The following is a 22,027-nucleotide window of genomic DNA, read 5'->3' on the forward strand; positions in this document are numbered from 1 at the left end:
AAGGGTATGAATCCTGGATCTAGGGGAGGTGATGGCGAGGAACTCCAACAGATTCGGTTTCCTCCTCACTAATTGATGGAGCCTAAGACTGCTTGACGACTTTAAGACGATCGGATGGACGAGTCTCAGTTCGTAGCTAAACAAGTCGAATGTCACACCGTTCAAGCTTGTTTCAGACTACTAATATTTCAATGACATCTACAGGTTGTCTCCATTGGCATGACCTCTTGCAGCAAGGCTGCCGCCTCTGAACGGAACGAAAACAATAGAAGCGCCACATTGGGCTGCATGGCTCCCTATAGGCCGTCCAAATCACCGGGCGGGGTTTCGCCGAGCGACGCACCACAGCTTCGCTAAACCTCTTCAACTGCAACTCCACTAAAGCTCCGGAACCGCAACTTCACCAAAAATATTACAAATTTTACCAAAATAAACTTATACAAATTAGAATAAAGTTTGTTTCTTTTTTCCTCAAAAAAATCCTTAACATTGAATGAAAATAATTAAACTAAAAATTGTCCATAACCGTTTACTCTTACTTTATCATATTTTCCATTACAACACGACGATTATATATACGTGGACATCTCTACCAACGCATGCAGACACAACATACTCGTATGAGCACCTTCAAGAGAAACGATCGAGATGGAATATCATAAGATTGATAAGTCACCGTATGCACATCACTATCGACATATACATACATACATACCCCTCCACTAGCAAAACAATTTATTTTTGAAAGAAACTATTGAAGAAATAATTAGCTGTAAACGCAAACATCTGTGCTGACTCTTAAGATCTGAACCCCAAGTGAATAGATATTCTACCGGAAGAAACATAACCAACCGAGCTCGCTTTTGCTTATTGTGGTACCGGCTCCACATTGGACGGTCCGTAACACAGCGAATAAGAGCTGCGCATCAAAATGTACCGCGACAAGTGAAGCCCATTGCAATAAGCTAAGCTCCTGTTCCTGTTATTGTTCCTAACGGCTTTCCAAACAAGGAAGCTCATTCATTCATGCCTGCAGGCTACACCACTAACCTGCCCCAAGCAAGCAAGCTACTCCAGTGTCATGCACCTTTTATTCCGGACGTCGACAAACAGCTACGCAACGCAACAGCGGAGAGACCAAACCCGCGGGCAGAAAGGGCGGCAGGGCCCACAGGGCAGCGGCCGGAGACCGCCTCCGCCCGCAGGCCCCAGCTTGAGGCTTGCCCGCCTGCGTCTGCGTTGGTGTTCCCGTGCTCGTGCCGCCACGCCACCAACGCGACACGCACATAAGTAGCCGCACTGCCGCAGGCCGCCTCGCCGCCCTCGCCATCCGGCTGCCGCACCCCAATCGAGCCGTGCGTGCAAAGCCATGGCGTCGTCGGCGCGGCGGAGGCACGCGGGGTGCGCGGGGGAGTGGGCGGCGGTGTCCGGCGCGGGCGCGTGGCGCGTCGAGGCGGCCGGCAAGCACCAGCTGATGCGGCGGACGGGGCTCCCCGCGCGCGACCTCCGCGCGCTGGACCCGGCGCTGTCCTACCCGTCCAGCATCATGGGCCGGGACCGCGCCGTCGTCGTCAACCTGGAGCGCGTCCGCGCCGTCATCACCGCCGCCGAGGTGCTCGTCCCGGCGCCGCGCGACCCCGCCGTCGCGCCGCTCGTCCGCGAGCTCCGCGCGCGCCTCGCCGCCTCACCCGCGCCGCCGCAGGTCTCTTTTACGTCCGTCCGTGCCCACCTCCGCTCCGATCCTTCTCTGTTTCCTTGGACCGTTGTTTGCTGAAGCAAGGTTTGGTTTTTACGGTGGAAGGAGGACGGAGCGGCAGAGGACGGGGGTGAGTTGCCGCCGAGACGCGGCGGGGGAGGCGGTGGCGACGGCAACGGCAAGGACGGGCAGGCGTTGGGAAGCGACAAGGTCCTGCCGTTCGAGTTCAGGGCGCTTGAGGTGTGCCTCGAGTTCGCGTGCAAGTCGCTTGAACAAGAGGTACGGCCTGCCCATGGTCAAATTGCAGCGATCAGCTGTTGTTTCATGCTATTCGCAAAAAAAAAAAAAACTGTTGTTTGACGCTGTTTCCAATTTGTGTGTGTTCTTCAGACTTGCACATTGGAGAAGGAGGCGTACCCGGCTTTAGACGAGCTCAGCTCCAATGTCAGCACTCTCAACCTTGAGCGCGTGAGGCAAATAAAGAGCCGATTGGTTGCTATTTCAGGGAGAGTTCAGAAGGTGAGTTGCTCGATCACTCTGACTCTCGTGAAAAATGTCTTCATCGCCATGTTACAACAGTAATGGGTGAGTAAAATTGAACTGCTGAAAGTGTCATCGTGCACCTTCCGACAGGTCAGGGATGAACTAGAACACTTGCTAGACGACGACATTGACATGGCCGCCATGCACCTGTCCGAGAAGCTCGCCTACCAAGCCGCTGATAGCCAGTCATCGAGATTCGCCGCCGACAACGAACCGAGCGAATTCGATGAAGAGAGGTACATACCGAAAGCTGATCGATAAATTCCAAGCTAGGAAGAGTGCCTCCCTCGGTGTCAGACAGAATACAGACGTAGCATCAATCAATGTGCCAATGCAGGGACGGAGAAGTCGAGGAAGAGGGAGGATCATCCGAGGGCGGCGGCTACGGCAACGGGACCTCCGCCGCCGCCGGCTTCACGCCCAAGATCGACGAGCTGGAGATCCTCCTGGAGTCCTACTTCGTGCAGACCGATGGCACCCTCAACAAGCTCAACACCGTACGCCGATCTCGCACCCTTGACGAACAAAATGTTAACAAACCTTCTTGCAATTTTGCAATCAATCGTGATGAACACGAACTGATACGGGTTGAAATCTGAAACTGATGAAGCTGCGCGAGTACGTGGACGACACGGAGGACTACATCAACATCATGCTGGACGAGAAGCAGAACCAGCTGCTACAGATGGGGATCATGCTGTCGACAGGCACGCTGGTGGTCAGCGCCGCCATCGCCGTCACCGGCGTCTTCGGCATGAACATCACCATCCCGCTCTACGATAAGGGCGTCGGGGCCTTCTGGCAGGTCACCGGCGGCATCGTCGGCGCCACCGCCGCCATCTACCTCGTCGCGCTGCTCTTCTACAGGAGGAGCGGCATACTGCAGTGACACCGGAGTGTGGACCCGGCTTGGACGTTAGTATATGACACAAGAAGATACACGTCATCTTCCGGTGTCAAATAACAAATTTTCTCTTCTTGCTAACCTTCATGATGACGCTGTTACATCAATCTTAAGTTAAATTATCTGGAGAACGTGCTAAGGTCGAAATTTGCGAGCCCTAATCCCTTTATTTTTTAAAACATTGATGCGTCGTTGTCTTTTGGCGCCTTTTCTCGTACAAACATTTTGGGTACTGTCGTAACAAAATTGTTTTCGTTTTCGACTTTTTTCCTTGAGAGGGTGGCAAGTAGATTGGGGGCTATCCCATTAGGCCCAACTAGAAATACAAGTCAACATTCAACATTTTTGAAAATTTGATCAACATTCGAAAATAGTATATTCAACTTTTTCTTAAACATAAATCAACATTTTGTAAAACGATACAACACACAACATTTTTTATGATCTATTTCAACATTTGAAAAAATGGATTCAACATTTTTACAAATAAAGGTCAACATTTCCAAAAGTAATTGGATTGTTCTCTTTCTCTAGCAACGGCGCACCGCGCACGCACAGCAGCAGCGGGCCGACGGCACGCCAGCGCCTCAGGGCCGCGCTGCTGCGGAGCTGCTTCGGGGCCAGTTGGGCACCGGCCGACGGCGCTGCCGAGCCGCGGAAGCCGCTGCGGGCCTGGGCGACGGCGACCAAGGGGGTTGCGGTGGAGTTCAAGGGTACCAGGAGCCGCCACATGGGGCAGCGGACGACTGTGGAGCGCGGGCGCGGTGTCGCGGGAGGCGGCGCGACAGCAGGAGGTGGCGCGCGCGGGGAGTGGTGGAGATTGGGGCTGCGAGCGGCGGCAGCTCGTGCAACGGAGGTAGGGTTGAGGAAGACGAGCGTATCCTACGGATGAAGTTTGTCGCACGAATCTCAAACATTAAAAGTCTAGTAACAAACCAGCTACCGGAACGTGCGTCGGATTAAGAGTAGACTAGATTGTTTCTAGCCAATTTGTAGACCAGCGCTAGCCAGACAGGGATTCTGGCTGTGCGGCTATGCCTATTGTAGGGCCCCATGGATGTAATCCCTGGCCCAATAACACGCATCAACAGTTTAAGAATTTTCTTTGCTATTAAAACATATCTACTAATTATACATAGTTTAACTTACATTATTTGCTGGGAAAAGTTCAATTTACATTTGGATTAAATTCAAAAGTTATGATTAGTAAAAATGACGTGGTGTTACCCATGAGGCCACTCTAATGCCTTCCTCGGGGAGGCAAGAACAAAAGAAAAATAGAGAATCTCGTAGGTTTAGAACAATATAAGAGAAATTCCTTGAGAAGCTATACAGCCCTTTTAAGAACAAATAATAATATACATATAATAAATTCCTACAAAGTACTTGTGCAATGACTTGTTCCATAGGAATCTTAGTGGATTTCTCCATAAGGTCCAACTACGTGTTTGTTTGTGCCCCTTTTATGACTAATGTGTTATTATGCGCCTCATCCAAATAGCAAATCGTGTAACTTTCCTGTGTTCTCTTATCTCATCGCATTTGAGCTGCTAGTAATATGCTTTTCTCTTACTATGTCGAAGAACGTGTACGACCTAACCATGAGTCCCTGACACCAATCTGCACGTAACTGGCCCATCCCCTCGCTGACAGATCCACACAACTGCTTCTCTGGCCCACGTGTCTGTCACGCAACAACATGTACCCCCACCACGCAAATTAAAAACCACCTGTGCACTCCCTCCTCAAGGGAAACGACCGACCGAAAAAGCTTAGAAAAAGAGGAAACGAACTTCTTGACTACGAAACATCAAAACTAGCATCTCTCGCAAATCACTCTCAAAATTTCCTCCATTTTTGTCGAAAAAAAAGGACGACGAAATTCATATTCCGGGAACACCAACCCTGACTCCGTTTTGACGCGGCTCCGATGGTCGCCGCCGGCGCCTCAGCCGCCCCCAACCCTCCTCGCCCCTCGCCCTAGGGTTCGATCCGAACGCCACCAGAATCTCGCGCCCCTCTATTTTGTCTTATTATTATCATCCATTTCTCGTCTCCCAATTTCATTCGCTCGATTTGCTCCCGCTGCATCTGATTCTGTCCTGCCCCCCGGGGAATGGATTGGGCGCAGCAGCAGCAGGGCGTGAGCCTGCCGGCGCCGCGATCCGAGCTCCACGCCCCGCGGATGCAGTACCAGCACGGCGGCAGCCGCAGCCGCATGCCGCCGTTCGCGCGCGGCGGCGGCGCCTACAGCCGCGGCCCGAAGCAGTTCTACCCGCCGCCGCCGCCGCCGCCGCCGCCTCCGCTCCCGGCGGCCGCGCTGCCTCCTCCTCCACCGGCGCTGAACAAGTACGAGGTGCTCATGGAGGCCGGCCGCCTCGCCGCCGAGTACCTGGTGGCCAAGGGCGTGCTCCCGCCGGGCTCCGTGCAGCAGCGCGGCGGTGCAGTCGGTGCTGTGGGGTGGGGCCAGCTGCCGCCTCCTCCTCCGCTGCCGGCGGGGCAGGAAGCCCCGGAGTACTACAACGCCAGGAGTGGCCGGCGGCAGGTCGATGATGAGTGTGGTATTCGTAACGCCCGCTCGCGGCGGAACCGTGGTGGTGATTACGGTAGCAGCAACAGCAGCAACTACAATGGAAGGGGGAAGAGGAAGTTTGGGGCTGATAATAGGTATTCCGATTCGGGGAGGGATAGGGGGAGGAACAGGGGGTATTTGGATACCCGGAGTTACGATGAGGATGATGAGGATGGGGCTCCTGGGTTCAAACGGGAGCGGCGAAGCAGTGGTGGGATTGATGAGGTTGGGAGTAGCGTGTCAGGTGTGGCTGGGGAGGGGCCATCATCGAAGGTGGAAGCGATGGGGGAGTCGGAGCTGGAGGATACTGGGTCAAAGGCTAGTTCTAACAGCAACATTCGACAGAAGGCTGATGCTCTGCAAGAGGTGGAGGATGAGAACGAGGCAAATAAAATGCAGGAGGACAGTGTGGTGTCTAATTCAGAGGTAGTGGAGCAAGTGTTGAATTTAGAGGGTAATATCAACAATGATTCTTCTGGTGCTGTTCAAGAGGCAGAGACAAAACATTTGCCAGTATTCTCAGGTGAAAAAGTCTCAGATGGGAGGCCTGAAGATAGTGGCATTCTGAGTGAGAAGGTTGAAGATGATAAGACTTTGCATGAGAAGGCTGAAGATGATACAACGTCAGATGAGGTCTCCATTATGGAGAACAATTTACCTAATGATTCTATAAATTTGCTAGGCTATTGTAGTTTTGCAAGAGTTCCAAAAAGACCACGATCAGTGCTTGCAAACAGGAATGCAGCACCAGCCCGAAGAGAATTTGCTGTGTCTGGACAGATCAATCTGGTTACTGCTGAAGAAATATCGCAGGCAACAATGGATGGAGAAGCTAACACCAACTTGATAACTAATATCCAGGAAGACAGCAAAGATGAAGTGGTCAGACAAGAACATGCTGAACAAAGCACTACCTGCAATCATGTGTCAGAATCAATGACATTCCAGGAAAAGGGAACACAAGATGAAACTGAAGAGATGGAAGAACAGAAGAACATACCTCAACATTATGGAGTTGAGGATAAGGAGCCCAATGAACCGTCTCCTTCATTTGCTTCTCACCAGAATAGCTTCAGTTTGCAAGTTGAAAAAGGAATAGAAATTTACAATTTAGATACGCCACCACAGGATGAAGTGTTGATTGATCCACCCGATAAAGGAAAAACAGTTGATTCGGAGTTATTGCCTAATATGAAAGCAGAAGCTGGTGTCACAATGGAAGAGGAAAAGCTTGGTCAGTCTAGCTCATTTAAAATACGTGATCTCAACCTGGTTGGTAGTCCAGAGGTTGCTGACATGCGAGCTGATCCTCGTTTAGGCCAAAGCTCCACTGCTGGATGTCCAGTGGAGCTACAAGATAATCAGCAAGTTGAATTTGGAACAACTCTTGGTAACAATTCAAGTAATGCTGACACATTTTTATTGGGAAATAAGGCAGTTCAAGTTATTGATATCGAAGATGACCCACCAATTGAAGCTGGTGCTTGTGACACTTCAAAAGCAAAGTGAGTTGTTCTTCTCTGCTGTTTCATTCTGGTGAAAGATACATAGAGTCATAGAGCGAATGCCTTGTTTTTGTTTCTGATATTATGGGTTGATAAAATACAGGGAATCAGAGCCCTAAGGGAAACTTGCCTTGGACTAGTTACCTGTAGGTGACATATTTTTATAGACAATTATGAGTGTTAGCTACAAGCTATTGCTAATACGCTGGTGTTGGCAAACAAGGTCAACAGCTGTCATGCGACTACTCGGTTCATGGCTGACTCCTTGTAAATCTTGCCATTATGTCAAATAGTCAACAGCTAGCTTTCACATTTAGTTTTAGTCAAGAAAAACATGGAGCCCATTCATATCTGCTGGAGCATGTGGGCCTTTTGCTATAGTGAAATCAAATTTTACCCCTAAAGAACATTGATTGGACTTGTTAAAGATTTCTGGCTCGCATGCATTTTGATTACAGAAACTATGTAGTAGCAGTGTTGACGGTCAGTGTCTTTCAATCTAAATATTATAGCCCATGCCACAATTATTTCTGCACGGTGCATTGATAGCATGGAGCAGCCATCTCCGGTCATGTTAGTATATGCACCAGTTAACTGTTGTTTACTACATATTCTTATTTATCCCCTGTGGCATCTGGCCATATACTTTAAATCCGATGCATTTTGGTGTACTAATACAATCTACTGTCAATCAGAGGTGAGATGGTATATTCTAGCATGGAGAACTTGACGAACCCACCCACGAACACCGATGCCCTTCATGGTATCCAAGATGGCTATAGTCTTGCGATTTCAGATTACCTTGGTTACCAATCAATACAAACAGACCTTCAAGCTGGGATGGACCTAAATGGTTCAGAGGTGAGGTTTCCTGCTATGTTTAGCCATCACATATACACTTGGGATATAAATTCCAGAGTCAGATCTTGCCTCATTTGTGTCATCTGTAATGGAGTACTTACATCCTTTTTTCTTTATTGTTCCTGCAGGGCATAACTGTCATGGATGATCCAATATATAGTTCTCTTGGCGACATAGGTAGATTTTCTGCTTCTTCAATTAGTCTTTCGACAATTATGCGCTTTATATTTTCGTTTTGTTGGTAGTTGTTTAATCCATATTTGTATGCCACCATGCCTCCATTTGTGGCTTTGCTGACATTCTGTCATTTCCACACTTTTTTTTTAACTTTGAATGGCTGTTTAAAACTTGAAAAGGCCACAAGAGATATGCCTAAGCTTAATTTCTTAATTTTCTAAATTAGAAAACAAGGGAGACATATATGTGGTCGTTATATACTCTCCAGAAATTCATGCAATATAGATACTTCCTCCGTCTCAGAATATAGCTAGGTTTAGAATTTTTCAAAGTGAAACCTTTTCTATTTGACTACGAATAGCGAAATAATCATAAAGACTAATAACATAAAAATGATGTTAGTAGATTTATCGTGAAACCAACTATTATAATATGTAACCTTTTTTTATTTGAAATAAATTATTTTTAGAGATATTGTTGATCAAAGTTAAAAAGATTTGACTTTGGGAAAAAAAAAACTAAACGTAGCTATGTTCTGAGACGGAGGGAGTATATTGAAGTTGCTCACATCTAGCAGCATATATTTTTTAATCCGATGCAGATAGATAGTTCCATGGAAGTGCAGTTCATGGGTGGTTTTTGCCATCTTTTTTTTGGGGGGGCAGACTGGCGAAGTATAACCATCTCTATTCTGTGTAACTTCTTGTGTTGTATATGTCAACAGGGAAATCTAAAGAAGGAAATTTTAATGTATGATATTCTCATAATTTGAGTTGTGTCTGGTTGTCATTCCCCAGAACTGTGGCTCAAACTTGTGTACAAATCATTAGCACTAGCGCCTTTTCTATCTACTAGGTCAATGGAAGCCTGGAACTATTTCTTAGTACTATGCTAGAATGCATCTTGTCCTAAGATCCTTGCCTGACCTTTGGTAAATTTTACTCCTTATGGTTTCAGGTTTTATGGAGGTTTGGGACCAGCAACCTCAAGACTACGAAAAGTTCTTCTGAGGCATGAAACCATGTTGCTGAAACTGTCGCATACATTGACAGATAAATACGAGTTACACAACACTTGCATAGACAGAAACAAAGCCGCAGATTGTGCCGAACACATAGAATCCCGTATGCTCATGCGGCAGCTGCATCTCATACACTTGCATATACCAGGCCATATTGCCACTTTTGCGATACCAGGGCCAGACTGGAGACGCTCAGTTGCCCTGGCTTGTTACCCGACACACACACTGCTGTAAAGAGTTGTCGCATAGCTGTCTGTCATGTAACTCAAGGGAATTCAAGCCAAGCCTGATATTCATACCAAACAATTCCTCTGTAAACAGTTCGATATTTTGCAAAATAAATGGTTTATTTGTTATATCTGTATTCTTGTATAGTGCTGTAACCTGTAAGCTGCGTGTGGCTTGTTTGGAAACGTATCAAAAGTAAGGCAAATATCCCTTCAATTGGGTAGATGATTTGAATTAACTTCCTAGTTAATCTAAGGGCATTGGTTTATATCCTGCAGACCAAAACAAACTGGACATTCAAATAACGTCTTCAATCAAGTTGTTAATGTGTGGAATGTGCCAATAGCAAGAAGGTAGATGGAATCCATTGAACGAGTGGTTTATCGCTCATAAGTGGAGAAATCGAGAAGTCAATACATCTGGTATTCTGGTTATGCATGTCCAATGCTTCACTGTTTCGGTGGGCAAAATTCCAGCAGATTACACAACAGCGAAACTTCAAGCTGGTGCTAGCTCGCAACACCAGAAGTGTACACATAGGTGAAACTCATTTGAGATCAAATGCCTCCGTCATGTTATGAACAGAAAAAAAAAGTTTCTCAAACTATATGGTGCTTTGGCTATCAGCTGCAGCTGACAGTTTCAACCCGATTCACACAGCGGCATCTTTGGCCGCCTCCACTGAGCTCGCGCTTTGTTTGCCAGAGCCAGTAGAAACCTTCACAGTAGCAGGCCTTAGTAGCCTCTCCTTCAAGAGGAACCCTCGGCGGATTTCATGCGAGACAATCCCTGCCTTGAACTGCGAGGATTCTTCTCGTGCGATGGCCTCATGTACCTGCATAAGTAAACACAAGGTTATGAGCCCACACAGTGCTACCTATACTATGAACAGAAAAGTACTCTCTTCATCCCAAATTATAAGCCGTTTTGACTTTTCTAGATACATAGTTTTTGCTCTACACCTAGATATAGCATGTTTAGATGCATACCAAAAACTATGAATCTAGAAAAGCTAAAACGACCTACAATTTGAAACGGAGGGAGTAACACTTCTCAATTTTCATGCATATCTACACATTTTCTAGCCGAGTAGCTGCAAAGCACGGAAAGTAGATGATTATTTTTTCTTCCCAATATTCGATATGATTTTTTGGATCAAGAGTTATACTGCAAAGTAGATGCTGTATGTTACCCATAGTTATCAGGAAATTGCACGAAAGCTAAACTCATCCTATTGAACCAGGCCATGAAAAACTAGATATTATGACGCACTTGTTAATACATAAACTTTTTTTTTCATGTTCAAAAGAATCCAATATGTTGTCTGTATCCAATTTTTTAGGGAGGAGCCACTGAATGTGAACAAAAGGGATGACAGAAATAGTAAATTATACTTACCGAAGGATCAAATGGCTTGCCAACTGTTTCCACAACTCCTACACCCAAATATCTTAGTGTTTCAACTAACTGCTTGTATATACCTTGATAGCTTGTGCTGATCTTTTGCTCCTTCTCAGTCTCAGGGGTGTTCTCTAAATTTGTCTTCTCAAAACTATCAACCAGAGGCAACAGACTCTGAACAACTTCCACCTGTATATTTGATGTAAACTTTGCTCGCTCCTTTTCAGTCTGCTTCCGGAAATTCTCCAGATCGGCATTTAAACGAATAAACTTCTCCTTCCCAGAAGTTATTTCGGCTGTAACACTTTCAAATTGAGAAGCTACCCTACTCTTCTCTTTTTCCACAGAAGTAATTGCCTTCTCAACTTCGCCAAGAACCTCATCATTTCCATCTAGAAAGGCTGTCTTATACAGTTGAATTAGGTCTTTCATAGGAGGGAAATCTTCCCCATTGACAACCTGCAGAGACACTCATTTTGGTGAAACTTGATGAACACACTTATCAAAATCAAATGCATAACAGGATCGAACAAAGAACATGAGCAGTTCTGAATGATTCTATTTCTCTTTTCATTTCATTGCTACCAGCTATGTAAGTATATCATCACTTCACCTCATTGCTCACAAGTTGCAACAGTAGCTTAAATCACAATCTTTCAACTTTGGCTTAAAACCCGTGTTCCAATTTCATCACACCGTGCTTCAAACTATTCGATTTATCTAAGAGAAAAAAAAAGGCATTTCCCAATGTGTCCAAACACTCATGTGATTGTCAGAATAATAGCAAGGCAGTCTAATTTTAGCTCATCTTCTCTATCTGGCCAACCCCATGCAGTATAGGTAACACTGGAAGTTCTTGTCGTCCAGGGCAAACAAAGAGCATACTAAAGATGGGTACTTATCGCAAAATTAGCAATGGCACCTTAATACACACGTTCAGTTCTTCCTCACCCACTCTAACACTCCAATTGCAACGTGTCACGGAACCAACCCTTGAAGAATAAGGCACACCTAAGAGCACATATACATAAGACAAACATTGAACTAACACAATGCAATCGCCACACTTCAAGAGCAGTGCTTCCCAATTCTCTCTGCTCCTCATCAAACATAGTACCCCCAAAGGGGCGAAATTCTCCGCGAGCTAGTTGCTCCACAGATACCTCCCCACTCCAACCCATGTAACCACAAACGGCAAGGAGAGGTACCAAACATCTCACCTTCGGGTCAACGCCAGCGCCGGCGGCGATGCGGAGCGGCCGCAGCTCGGCATTGGGGCGCCGGGTTAGAAAAGCGGGAGCCGGCAGTCTAGGTCTCCAGCGAGCTTGCAGCACGGAGGCCGGAGCTGGGTTCTGGAGGCGGCGGCCGGCGGAGCTAGGGTTCGCTGCGGCGGAGGCGGCGGGGCCGGCGCAGAAGGTCGCCGCCATACTGCCCTATCTATTCGTCTTCCCCACCAACTGTCCGGAAAGCACCCGAAAAAACAAAAAGAAAAAAATTAGTAAATGCCATGTAAAAATGGCGCTCGCTAACCCCTCCGGACGTCCGATCGCGTGGGATCCCCGCCGTTGGATCGACGTGGGGCGGGACCCGCCCGTCAGATAATTAGAGGCGGGCGAGACGGCAACGTCGGCTAGGTCGCTGCCGCGCCTCGAACCATCTCGTTTCGTTTCCGTTCACCCCCCTCGCCCTGCTCGCTCGCTCCCTAACCACATCTCGAGCGCGCTCTTGGCGGCCGCCCCCACGCCTCCGTGCTAGTGCCGTGATCCGACGCGCCGCTCTTGGAGGTGAGGATCCCTGTCGCTCGCCGGCGCGGTGCGAGGTCGGGTGCCGTATTAGGATCGTGCCGCCTCCGCCGAGCCTTGGTTCGCGGGCCCGGATTTGGCGCGCTTGATTTGCAGCTGGGGAAGCATCAAAAGGGGAACGAGAATTAGCTAGCTCTGCAGAGGACACGGGCTTTCACGCCCCTCGCGCGCAGCGCGTACGCTCTGCTTGAATAAATTGGAAGTCCTCCAAACTTCTAATGGCTTCAGGTATTCCTCGGTCCTCCCAATTTCATTGGAGATAATCTCCTTTTCCCTACATACTTGTTTCATTTTTTTTCGTTCGGGTTTGCATGTGAATGTAATGAATTGGTAGCACGTGATGTATGAATCGCTTAGAATGAAGTGAGTTATGGTGCAATTTTATTAGAATCCTTTTTCTATTCACGATTTGGTGTTTCTTGTATTCAAATGAATAAATAAGGTATGATTTTCAAACCAGGTGCTGGTCTTGATTGTTGGCGCATATTTATTTTTGGTGAAGAACCTTATGTGCTGATCCGTCAATTGGAGTTCTTAAGTTTTTCCCCAAATTGAATATGTGGTGGGTCAAATTTTAGATCACCTGGAAAATCCAGCTGTTTGCAAGGGGCCTAGATTTCTGTGCTCATTTAACTACTCACTGTAGTTGTTCATGTGATACATTGCCCCTCATTCCTCAAATTGTTCATGTGATACTGTATCACCTTATATTGAAGTAGAATACAAAGGATTAGGATTGAATTTCAAAAAAAAAAGGATTAGGATTGTAATGGACATCCAATAATGTACACTTAGGTCATCATCAGTAGTTGGAAGTTGTCATCCTGTATCAAGGCCTATGGAAATAAGAAAAGCGCCTGACTCAAGTGCATAAATGCCAGTGGAAAGCGTATTGTGTATGATATCGTTTGACAAGGTGTTAGTATACTTAATTAGAGCTACTCTTAGTGCTGTCACTTAATAAGGAGATAAACTGCTATCATAATTCTTCATTTAGGATTGTGCTGTGCTAGGGCATGACAAAGGCTATTCTGTGAGATATAACATATGCAGTATAAAGGGGATGCACAGTCTCGTCAAACTTTCTTGAAAGCATAGTCATATTAAGGGGAAAACAATTTTTTATTATTATACTTCAATTGTACTACCTCCGTCCCAAATTGTAGGTCGTTTTGGCTTTTCTAGGTGCATAGTTTTTGCTATGCATCTAGATATAGTGTATGTCTAGATTCATAATAACATATATGAACCTAAAAAAGCCAAAATGACCTACAATTTGAAACGGAGGGAGTATGTAAGGATTGTATTTTGCATCAAGAGTTAGCATGCCTGCAGGACGTTGTGTTTCTATGGCTGAATTCTGGATTTGTCCTTACCATTCACTCTCACACACTTATGTGATATGATAATCTCTTCTCTTGCAGATATCTCTGTTGATATTCGGCCGGACTTTAACTCATCTGATCATTTTCTAAGCATGCGATATGTTGCAACAGATAGACCCTGGATGAGTAAGTATAATGAAGCTGTTACTTGAATTTAAGTATTGAACTGGCTGTCTGCCACTCTCTAATGATGGTCGAACATTAGCTTCTCTAGTGCTACAGGGAGATTAACATTTTGGTCTCTAATTCCTTAACAGAATTATATGGGATAAGAGTTCAGCCTGTGCTGCCATTCAGAAGTTTGAGCTGCAAACCTGATCCGGCACTTATTCATCAGTGCCTACCTGATGAACTACTTCTTGAGGTGATGGTTATATGAACTGAAAGGGCATTTATTTTCATTTTCTTAACACATAAAAGAAAACACTTTACTGAATTGTTCTCCATTTATATCCATTCCATGTGTTGATTAGGGGGGCCAACAAAGATAATTAAAAGACAAAACACTGCATCTTGCGTTAAAAATCTTCTTAAAATTAAGGGTTTCAGTAGAAAAAATAGGATCATGAGGGGGCCCATGGCCCGTGCTGGTCCCCCATTGGCTCTGTCACTGATCATGAAGAGGAACTCATATACTTGATTAATCCATAATATATTTCTTGCTTGGAAAATATCCATTTTATACTCCACTGAAGCATCATGAGAGTCCACTTATAACCTCCTAAAGTATTGTTTGGCTGGCTTAATCGCTTGGTGTCTCATAATACCGGCTCACATCACCCCCTATATGCCGATTTTGGTAGACTATTTTGATGGCATGGAAGGTTGTACGGCAATAACATCTTGTTTCTTGTTCTCTCTCAGACTCTCGCTACCTGATCCCTCTTTTGCAGCTACATACTCAATTACTCATCCCAGTTGTATTATCCTGTGCCAGCATGCGGCTGCTGTTCTGCTCTTTCAGTATTCCTTTGAGCCCATGACATCCACCATATGCAAGCACTAATATATGTATACTTCAAGTCACGACATGATGTAACATGCACACCACCAAGGGGGCTAAGCAATCATTTCTGGCACACATGCATCCAGCATCCTAATGAAGACATAAAATGCCATGCAAATAGGATGAGATGTACAAGTAACTCCATGTTTCCATGCATCCAATTGGTGATAATGTTTGAGTACTGATCTTAGCTAGGAAAGAGAGAGAGAGAGATGAGAGTAGGTTCACATTTAAAAATCATATATGAAATGGTGATGTGGCACCATTCATGGCAGCACACATCATCAACACCGCCTAGCAAAACCAGCATAGGGGTGTTATGAGCTGCTATTATAATCTACGGGGGTGAAGTAAACCCAACAATACTTTAGTTTGCTAAGTAGACTCAATCGATACATGGGGGGGAGTAAAATGGATTTTTTTCCTTCTAAGTAGAGAGTCCTAAATGTCACCCATGTGCCTCATCTTAATCCTATCATGACTTAAGCATGAAAAGAAGTCAGTGATCTATGCAATACTGCCTTGCTCAACTGTTTTATATATTCTTTTCAACAGATTTTCACAAGAATGAACCCATATACTTTAGGGAGGGCTGCATGTGTCTGCCGCAAGTGGAAATATACTGCACGTAATCCTACTTTGTGGCGCGCTGCATGCTTGAAGACCTGGCAGGTTAGTGTACTTATATTTTGCTCAGTCTTAATGTTCTTACATTTCTGAAGCATGCAATTTTCTATTATGAAGAGGAGTGGAATGGAGGCAAACTATATGATGGTTCGGTCATTGTATGATTCTTCTTGGAGGAGAATGTGGCTGCAGAGACCAAGAATTCGAATTGATGGTAAATATTCAAGAAGCCTTATATCATATAGTATGATGCATTATCAAATAGCATATTTCTCCAATTAGATGAGAGTGTTTTGTGGGGTTTGAATTTTTTTTAACCTTTCCAAGTGCTGGCTGTTATCTACGATTTTATCGATGAAATGATCACCATGAGAATGACTGAATGATTATTGGAAGGGTGTTTATCTGAATGTATCTGTGTTCTGTGACATAAATCAAAACCTCATATGGAGGGCTAAGTGGATACACAGAACTATGACTTGACATTTTGTTCCAGTGTGCCCAATTTAGTTTGCACACTGAGGTCTAATGCATCATGGATGTTACATGCAGTATATATCTATAATTTGTTAGTATGATCAGCAGTGAGCCAGTGACCATGCTCTTTGACTCAATTCTGAGTTAAAATGAAGGCATCCTGTGAACTCTTAGTTTTAGTTTTATAGGGGCAAAGCTCATCCATTGCCATTCATGGCGATAGTTCGTCTCCAATAAATATGTTTATCTTTGAAAACCACCTGAAAGTTCTCTGAATTTCTCTGTTTCTATTGCTGCCTAAACGATAGAGCTTTCAGTATTGTGGGTATATTATATTTGCAGACTTTGATACTTGTTGCTTCTTCAGGTCTCTATGTGAGCAGGAACACCTATATTCATACTGGAGTTACAGAGTGGCAATTCAAGAAAACTGTCAATGTGGTATGATGCCATGATGGCACTGTTTGTTTCTTTAGAACTTCATATGACTTACGTTTACAAACACTGATCATTATGGCTGTATTATGATCAGTTTCCTTATTGATTTCATGTTCTAAGGGTTTCCATCTGTTGGTATTAATGATAGTCCCTTTCATGTTCAGGTTTGCTACTACCGTTACTTGAGATTTTTCCCTAGCGGGAAGTTCCTCTATAAGGTCCCTATCGCAACTCCTGTTGTCATTTGTCAACACTCAACAGCACGATTCTCACTTGTTACTCCTTTTCTTTTTGTCCCTGTGAATAGCAGATTTCCCCAGATAAAGTTAAAGATGCTGTCAAGTGCATGCATTTCCGGGCATCAAAGGCTGATTGTGTGTTTAAAGGCGACTATGTACTGTCAGAGGATGGCCAGGTCAGAAGTTCAGACTTCCTTTATGCTTCCTTCGGCTATGTCCATCACAATCTTCCTAACACGAGCTATTCTTCTGTCATGCAGATAGAAATGGCACTCCTGTATCCAGGGCATCGGTACACACTTGTTAGGATGTGCCTTAGGTACCTCATATGAAATTGTTGTCCATGTTTTGATGATTGTTGCTAATTGCTAGTTCCTAGCCATTGAAATTTTTGCCAACATTCTGCAGGCTTAGAGGCACCAAAATTGGTGCAAACAACAGGTTGGACGTGCTAAAGATCCTAACCACTGGAGTGAATGCAACGGAACTGAAAAACTGGACAGGCAGCATACTTGAACTTGTTGAGGGCTGGGAGGAGGATGAGACGCATGACCCTGATGTCCCTGCCGTTTCCCACAGCAGGGGCTTGTCTCCCTTTGTATTTGTTCCGTTTGAGGAGGTATGTGATTTTGATTATGGCTAAACGCATGTTGTACTAGTTCACTGTGATCAGGCTGCCATTATATGGAGAGTTATCTGCAGCTTGTAGTTCAATTTCTTATACCAAGCATAGTATGATTGCCTGAACCCTGAAGTGTGTAAATTGTTCAGGCTGATACTTCAGTGCTAAACCTCCCAGTGGAGAAGATGGACTACTATGTCCCTGGGTGAGCTCCTCATGACGGAGATGATTGATGGCCCTATTGCAGGTTGGGGTGATGATAATGGAGATGATCAGCGATTTCATTTCCTCGAGTAACTCTTGCTATAGCAATATGTAAATATGCAAATGTTGTTGTATTTCCTCTTTTCAGGTTACCTGTACGCAGCTGTATGAATAATTATACATTATGTTTGTTGATGCTTGGAAACACACTAGGCAGGAAATAAGCTCTTCGTTTGTTGATGCTTGAAAACAGGGTGGGAGGAAATGAAGCTGTGTGTCAAAACGAGTGGAACCACCCTTTTGAATATTGTGACTCTGTACTATAGAAACAAGCAGTCAATCATTGTAAACTCATGAATCTGAATATGTATTTTCTGATTGTACAGTTAAAACTTTTGCATCTTTCTTTTTCCCCCCCTATTTTCGAGTTGAATCTTCACATCTAGCTACTTGAGTGCTACCAATTGATCAATGAGCATTCGAGTATGTTCTGTTAGTTTCTCTCCAAAAGAGAGCAATGACGATCCTGAATTCCTGATGGATGGGAAACGCATGCACGTTTATTTTTGCCCCTTCAGGTTCAGCGGGTGTCGCAGAAGTTACACATGAATCTGAAGCCTCTGTTCCCGAAATCAAATGATTGTTAGCAAAGGAGATATCCAGAGTGTGTCATCTGACATCAAGGACTCGCAAGAGGCGCCACAGAACTACACACAGTTCTATCAGTATCAGCTGGGTATTTGCTTTATTTAGTAGCAGCTGGCGCCTTCGATTGAGTGAAGTGGATGTTCCTCGTACAACCTACATGCTGCTGGGTTTGGGATGGGGGTCCTGATCCTTGTACACGAGCTCCTCCAACGCTGGATTACGAGGCAGATACGTGTCCTGCAGTGCCAGAAACAATCGGTACTTCAGCAGAAAATTGACTAAATTTGCTAAATTGTCACAAGCCCAGCATTTGCAGAACAATTTACAGCTTAATTAGGATGCGGCAAACTCAGTAGTTGAAGAACATTTGCCAAATCCACCAGAAAAGAACAAAATTGCTAAATCCTAATGGGTGCGCTCAACGATCTCCCCTGTAGCTGCAGGTGATTGTAGAAGCTAACAAACCTACTAATCAATTCCCGAATCCTCCTCGAAGCATCAGTGAAACGATAGAAGCGTGACGCAGGAGATAATCTAGTGGGGAAGCAGAGGAGAAAGAGGGGGATCACGCACGGAGATGTAGGAGCAGGTGGGGACGACGCGCATGCCGCGGCCCCGCGCGTGGGCGAAGGCGGCGTCGCAGAGGCGCGCGGCAAGCCCCTGCCCGCGCTTGCTCCGCGGCACGTACGTGTGCACCATGTCCATCACCGCCGGCGACGGGAGGCGGTACTCGAGGAAGGCCTCGCCGTCGGGCGTCTCGAATCTTTCCTTGTCTTCCCTCCACACGATGCTCTCCGCCTCCGGCGGCGGAGGGCCCTCCACCTCCCGCTTGCCCGCGCCGCCCTCCTTCGCCATCGGATCGCCCCGGTGACTCTGCTGCTCTTCGGAGTCGGACTCAGCTCGTTGCTCGTGCCAGCCGCCGCACAGATGATTGGGGAATGGGGAGCCTGATTGGGAAGGAGCAGGCAGCTTATGGGCTTGGCCCAACCAAATCTTCGATGGATCAGAATTTTTTTGGGCCTGTGTGCATAATCTGGGCTGGGGCCGTACCCTCCAGATATTGCAATGGGCTGCAGGATTCTGCCAACATTTGTAGTAATTTAGAAGAGAAGTTTTCTGTTTTCGTTCACAAATCAAAACTGTAGGATTCTACGAGTAGAACAAGAAAAAAAAACCGTCAAATCTCTTTAAACAAAGGAGAAAGGGGCTGCCGACCAATCTTTACCGGGCCACATATCGTCTTTTAACACAAATTACAGAGCTACTATGGGCATCGAAATATCTTTAGAAAAAGCAAAGCAAATCAAAGCAAAGGAAGCGCTAGAATTTCACGCTTTGGAAAAAAGTGAGGAGAGAATGGTGGCTGTGAGAAGCAAAGCACGCAGCCAGGCAGCGAACAAGGAACCATGCGTGTTTCAGAGATCGATTTCACGCTTGTCGTAGCACGTATAGACAAGCAAGGAACCATGCCTGTTTCAGAGAAAGCAAGCTAAGGTAGCTGCTCGTTTGCAGTAGAGTTTTGATTCGGTGCACAAGGCACAAGCTCGGTACTGACAATTCAATTTGATTTTATGGTTTCTGCGGACGCAGGAGCTGGCGATAGGTGCTGATCAAACCAGCGAATTCATGGGTTAGATCGGCCTTTCCTGTTCGTTTGCCTTCTATACGGCAAGAGGATCGGAATTTCATCATGCACTTTGAGCTACGGTACTACTGTGATTCATGTGACTGTAAGCGTCGGTACTTTTAATCCAAGCAAGTTTTCAGACACCAGTGCACTCTATTAGCTGGTTTGTACATGCGCCAACGTCCACTGATTCATACACCCTATTAGAGCATGCATTCGTATTGGATTAACTGCTTGTTAACTGAAGCTGCAACGAATTAATGTGACCTCACTTTGCTTCCTGCTTACTGCACTGCAGCCGATCACGGCAAGAGACGTTGACAGCGCAAGAGACGAGATATTTTATTATATTCGGAACAACAGAGACAAAAAGGTCATCTATTTTGATGGTGGAGTGGCTTTGGGGCGGTACCGGTTCTCAGATCCATGGCACAAGAACTCCGGTCAACCAAAGCTAAGAAAACTCCTCCAGAATTATGCTTTGACACAATAATTTACATTGATTGCTCAGCGTGGGAAAGTAGAAGGGTGATGCAAAGGAAAATCGCAGAGGAGCTCAAGCTTGGCCCTGAAATAATGGCCATGTTTGACAAGCAGGATGAGGAGGACGACTTCAAAGGTCTGTATCATGACTCCAGGGACACGGTCAGCGAACTAACACATTCACAGTTCCGGTCACTTCTGCATGAAGAAGCCGCTGACATAGTTGCTCGCCAATCATGGATGCAGAGCATCGACCAAACAATGGTAATAGAGTGCTGCTTGTACGAGTTATTCTTACAATATAGTTTTCACAGTGCCACTGAATTGGATTGGGTGTCTCATGCTCCAAACTACTGGATGTGCGATGGGATCATTAAAAGGGATGGAACAAGGAAGATTAGTGACACATTGCATCAGGAAATACGTTGGGAGTTGGGTGATTCTTTTCTTGGCAGCAGCATGTTTGAAAAACTCATGGAAGATCTGAAGGCTCCATTTTTGGTAATCAATGACGATGTTTCCTTCTTTGAAAAGAGACCATTTCGTTGGATTTGTGTCACCTCAAAAAATCTGCCAATACAAGAGGATACAAAAGCCATATTGGAAAGGGCATCGTCTGTGTTCGTAGCACTTGAAACGTCTGATAACCCGCAAGGCTTACCAAATGGGCTTCTTACACATTGCAGTAACCTTGGCGTGCTAGTTTTATATTATTGTGCCTTCAATTTTATATCACCTCCTTTCCTCCAGTGACGTGGATTGAGATTCCTCGGATTAGATCACTGTACACATGACAACACAAGTGAAGTTGAAAACTATACAAACTGGGTGTGTCTACAAAGCCTATGGGTGCTTGACTTACGATACACAGAATGGGGAGATATCTTATCTGAAGAAAAGATGGATATCATGGCTAACCTCAGGGAGCTGAACATCGAGGGATTCATGTCCTGGCAACTGATAAGCAAATTACAGGGTAGGCTACATCACCTTCAAAAGCTTCGGATATTCAAACCTACTCAAAAAGCAGAGGTGACAACAATGGATCACCACAACTCATTTATGGACAAAATGAATAAAAATGAATATGGAAATACTTGATTTGTCTGGTAACAGAGACATGGAAAACCTACCGGCAAGCTTATCAATAGCAAAAAACCTCCAGATGCTTTTCCTTGATGGTTGTGACGGGCTAGAGAATGTCGTTGTGCCCGAGGGGCTTCCCTCTTCCCTAAGGTCGTTTAGCTTTGATGGGTATGGACGGGTAACCCACTGGATGCCATCTTTTAAGCTACCTCTGGAATCTTCTGAGCAGAAGCCGCCGATTGATGCAGATAAAAGGGATGTCAAAACCTCCAAGATATCTCTGCAAGGCTGCACGCAATTGGAGAATTTGTTTGTGGAGCTGGACCTCTCAGGATGTGCAATCAAGGTACTTGACTTTACCACTATGGTGGTAAATGTCCCGGTGCTCAAGCGGCTCTTTCTGCTGGGTTGTAAGAACCTCCGCGCAATAATATGGGGCTTATATGATTCAATGGAACTGCTAAAGCTGGAGTTG

At 45.5% G+C, this 22,027-nt stretch overlaps 5 protein-coding genes and 1 pseudogene across 6 annotated transcripts; 4 read left to right on the top strand and 2 right to left on the bottom strand.

The window, feature by feature from the left end:
- Nucleotides 1–1,369: 1,369 nt before the first annotated feature.
- Nucleotides 1,370–3,274, top strand: LOC117864706 (putative magnesium transporter MRS2-D). Its single transcript, XM_034748818.2, has 6 exons — nt 1,370–1,702; nt 1,802–1,975; nt 2,087–2,215; nt 2,330–2,475; nt 2,577–2,736; nt 2,850–3,274. Exons 1-6 carry the CDS (start codon nt 1,370–1,372, stop codon nt 3,126–3,128), a joined length of 1,221 nt encoding a protein of 406 aa, XP_034604709.1. The 3' UTR covers nt 3,129–3,274.
- Nucleotides 3,275–4,931: 1,657 nt separating this feature from the next.
- Nucleotides 4,932–9,635, top strand: LOC117865560 (uncharacterized). 2 transcript variants are annotated; one of them, XM_034749786.2, is made up of 5 exons: nt 4,934–5,128; nt 5,275–7,220; nt 7,916–8,081; nt 8,210–8,258; nt 9,216–9,635. In XM_034749786.2, exons 2-5 carry the CDS (start codon nt 5,329–5,331, stop codon nt 9,266–9,268), a joined length of 2,160 nt encoding a protein of 719 aa, XP_034605677.1. In that variant the 5' UTR covers nt 4,934–5,128; nt 5,275–5,328; the 3' UTR covers nt 9,269–9,635. The 2 variants fall into 2 exon arrangements, with proteins under 2 accessions (XP_034605675.1, XP_034605677.1); XM_034749784.2 differs by having other exon boundaries at nt 4,932–7,220.
- Nucleotides 9,636–9,867: 232 nt separating this feature from the next.
- On the bottom strand, nt 9,868–12,393 carry LOC117865563 (uncharacterized). The gene is made up of 3 exons (XM_034749791.2): nt 12,129–12,393; nt 10,906–11,367; nt 9,868–10,342 (listed from the first exon to the last, which is right to left on the bottom strand). Exons 1-3 carry the CDS (start codon nt 12,333–12,335, stop codon nt 10,160–10,162), a joined length of 852 nt encoding a protein of 283 aa, XP_034605682.1. The 5' UTR covers nt 12,336–12,393; the 3' UTR covers nt 9,868–10,159.
- A 164-nt stretch (nt 12,394–12,557) lies between these two features.
- On the top strand, nt 12,558–18,110 carry LOC117865562 (F-box protein 7). The gene is made up of 12 exons (XM_034749788.2): nt 12,558–12,938; nt 14,135–14,221; nt 14,353–14,459; nt 15,657–15,773; nt 15,846–15,942; nt 16,573–16,646; nt 16,808–16,861; nt 16,954–17,058; nt 17,143–17,201; nt 17,291–17,501; nt 17,654–17,751; nt 17,857–18,110. Exons 1-11 carry the CDS (start codon nt 12,929–12,931, stop codon nt 17,711–17,713), a joined length of 981 nt encoding a protein of 326 aa, XP_034605679.1. The 5' UTR covers nt 12,558–12,928; the 3' UTR covers nt 17,714–17,751; nt 17,857–18,110.
- A 138-nt stretch (nt 18,111–18,248) lies between these two features.
- On the bottom strand, nt 18,249–19,304 carry LOC117865564 (acetyltransferase At1g77540). Its single transcript, XM_034749792.2, has 2 exons — nt 18,930–19,304; nt 18,249–18,593 (listed from the first exon to the last, which is right to left on the bottom strand). The coding sequence occupies exons 1-2, from the start codon at nt 19,209–19,211 to the stop codon at nt 18,510–18,512; spliced, it is 366 nt and encodes a 121-aa protein (XP_034605683.1). The 5' UTR covers nt 19,212–19,304; the 3' UTR covers nt 18,249–18,509.
- Nucleotides 19,305–20,292: 988 nt separating this feature from the next.
- LOC140223345 (uncharacterized) lies at nt 20,293–21,871 on the top strand (annotated as a pseudogene).
- The last annotated feature ends 156 nt before the right edge of the window (nt 21,872–22,027 follow it).

Source organism: Setaria viridis, chromosome 7 (genome assembly GCF_005286985.2).
Source record: "Setaria viridis chromosome 7, Setaria_viridis_v4.0, whole genome shotgun sequence".
NCBI classification, from domain to species: Eukaryota; Viridiplantae; Streptophyta; class Magnoliopsida; order Poales; family Poaceae; genus Setaria; species Setaria viridis.

Coding starts and splice junctions, on each gene's coding strand:
- LOC117864706 (XM_034748818.2), top strand. CDS start 1,370: ATGGCGTCGTCGGCGCGGCGGAGGCACGCGGGGTGCGCGGGGGAGTGG. Junction 1,703..1,801: donor CCTCACCCGCGCCGCCGCAG/GTCTCTTTTACG, acceptor TTACGGTGGAAG/GAGGACGGAGCGGCAGAGGA. Junction 2,216..2,329: donor TTTCAGGGAGAGTTCAGAAG/GTGAGTTGCTCG, acceptor ACCTTCCGACAG/GTCAGGGATGAACTAGAACA.
- LOC117865560 (XM_034749784.2), top strand. CDS start 5,260: ATGGATTGGGCGCAGCAGCAGCAGGGCGTGAGCCTGCCGGCGCCGCGA. Junction 7,221..7,915: donor TGTGACACTTCAAAAGCAAA/GTGAGTTGTTCT, acceptor ACTGTCAATCAG/AGGTGAGATGGTATATTCTA. Junction 8,082..8,209: donor TGGACCTAAATGGTTCAGAG/GTGAGGTTTCCT, acceptor TTGTTCCTGCAG/GGCATAACTGTCATGGATGA.
- LOC117865563 (XM_034749791.2), bottom strand. CDS start 12,335: ATGGCGGCGACCTTCTGCGCCGGCCCCGCCGCCTCCGCCGCAGCGAAC. Junction 11,368..12,128: donor GCGCTGGCGTTGACCCGAAG/GTGAGATGTTTG, acceptor GTGTCTCTGCAG/GTTGTCAATGGGGAAGATTT. Junction 10,343..10,905: donor GCAAGCCATTTGATCCTTCG/GTAAGTATAATT, acceptor TTACTTATGCAG/GTACATGAGGCCATCGCACG.
- LOC117865562 (XM_034749788.2), top strand. Junction 14,460..15,656: donor CTGATGAACTACTTCTTGAG/GTGATGGTTATA, acceptor TCTTTTCAACAG/ATTTTCACAAGAATGAACCC. Junction 16,862..16,953: donor GCGGGAAGTTCCTCTATAAG/GTCCCTATCGCA, acceptor TGTGAATAGCAG/ATTTCCCCAGATAAAGTTAA.
- LOC117865564 (XM_034749792.2), bottom strand. CDS start 19,211: ATGGCGAAGGAGGGCGGCGCGGGCAAGCGGGAGGTGGAGGGCCCTCCG. Junction 18,594..18,929: donor CCACCTGCTCCTACATCTCC/GTGCGTGATCCC, acceptor CTGGCACTGCAG/GACACGTATCTGCCTCGTAA.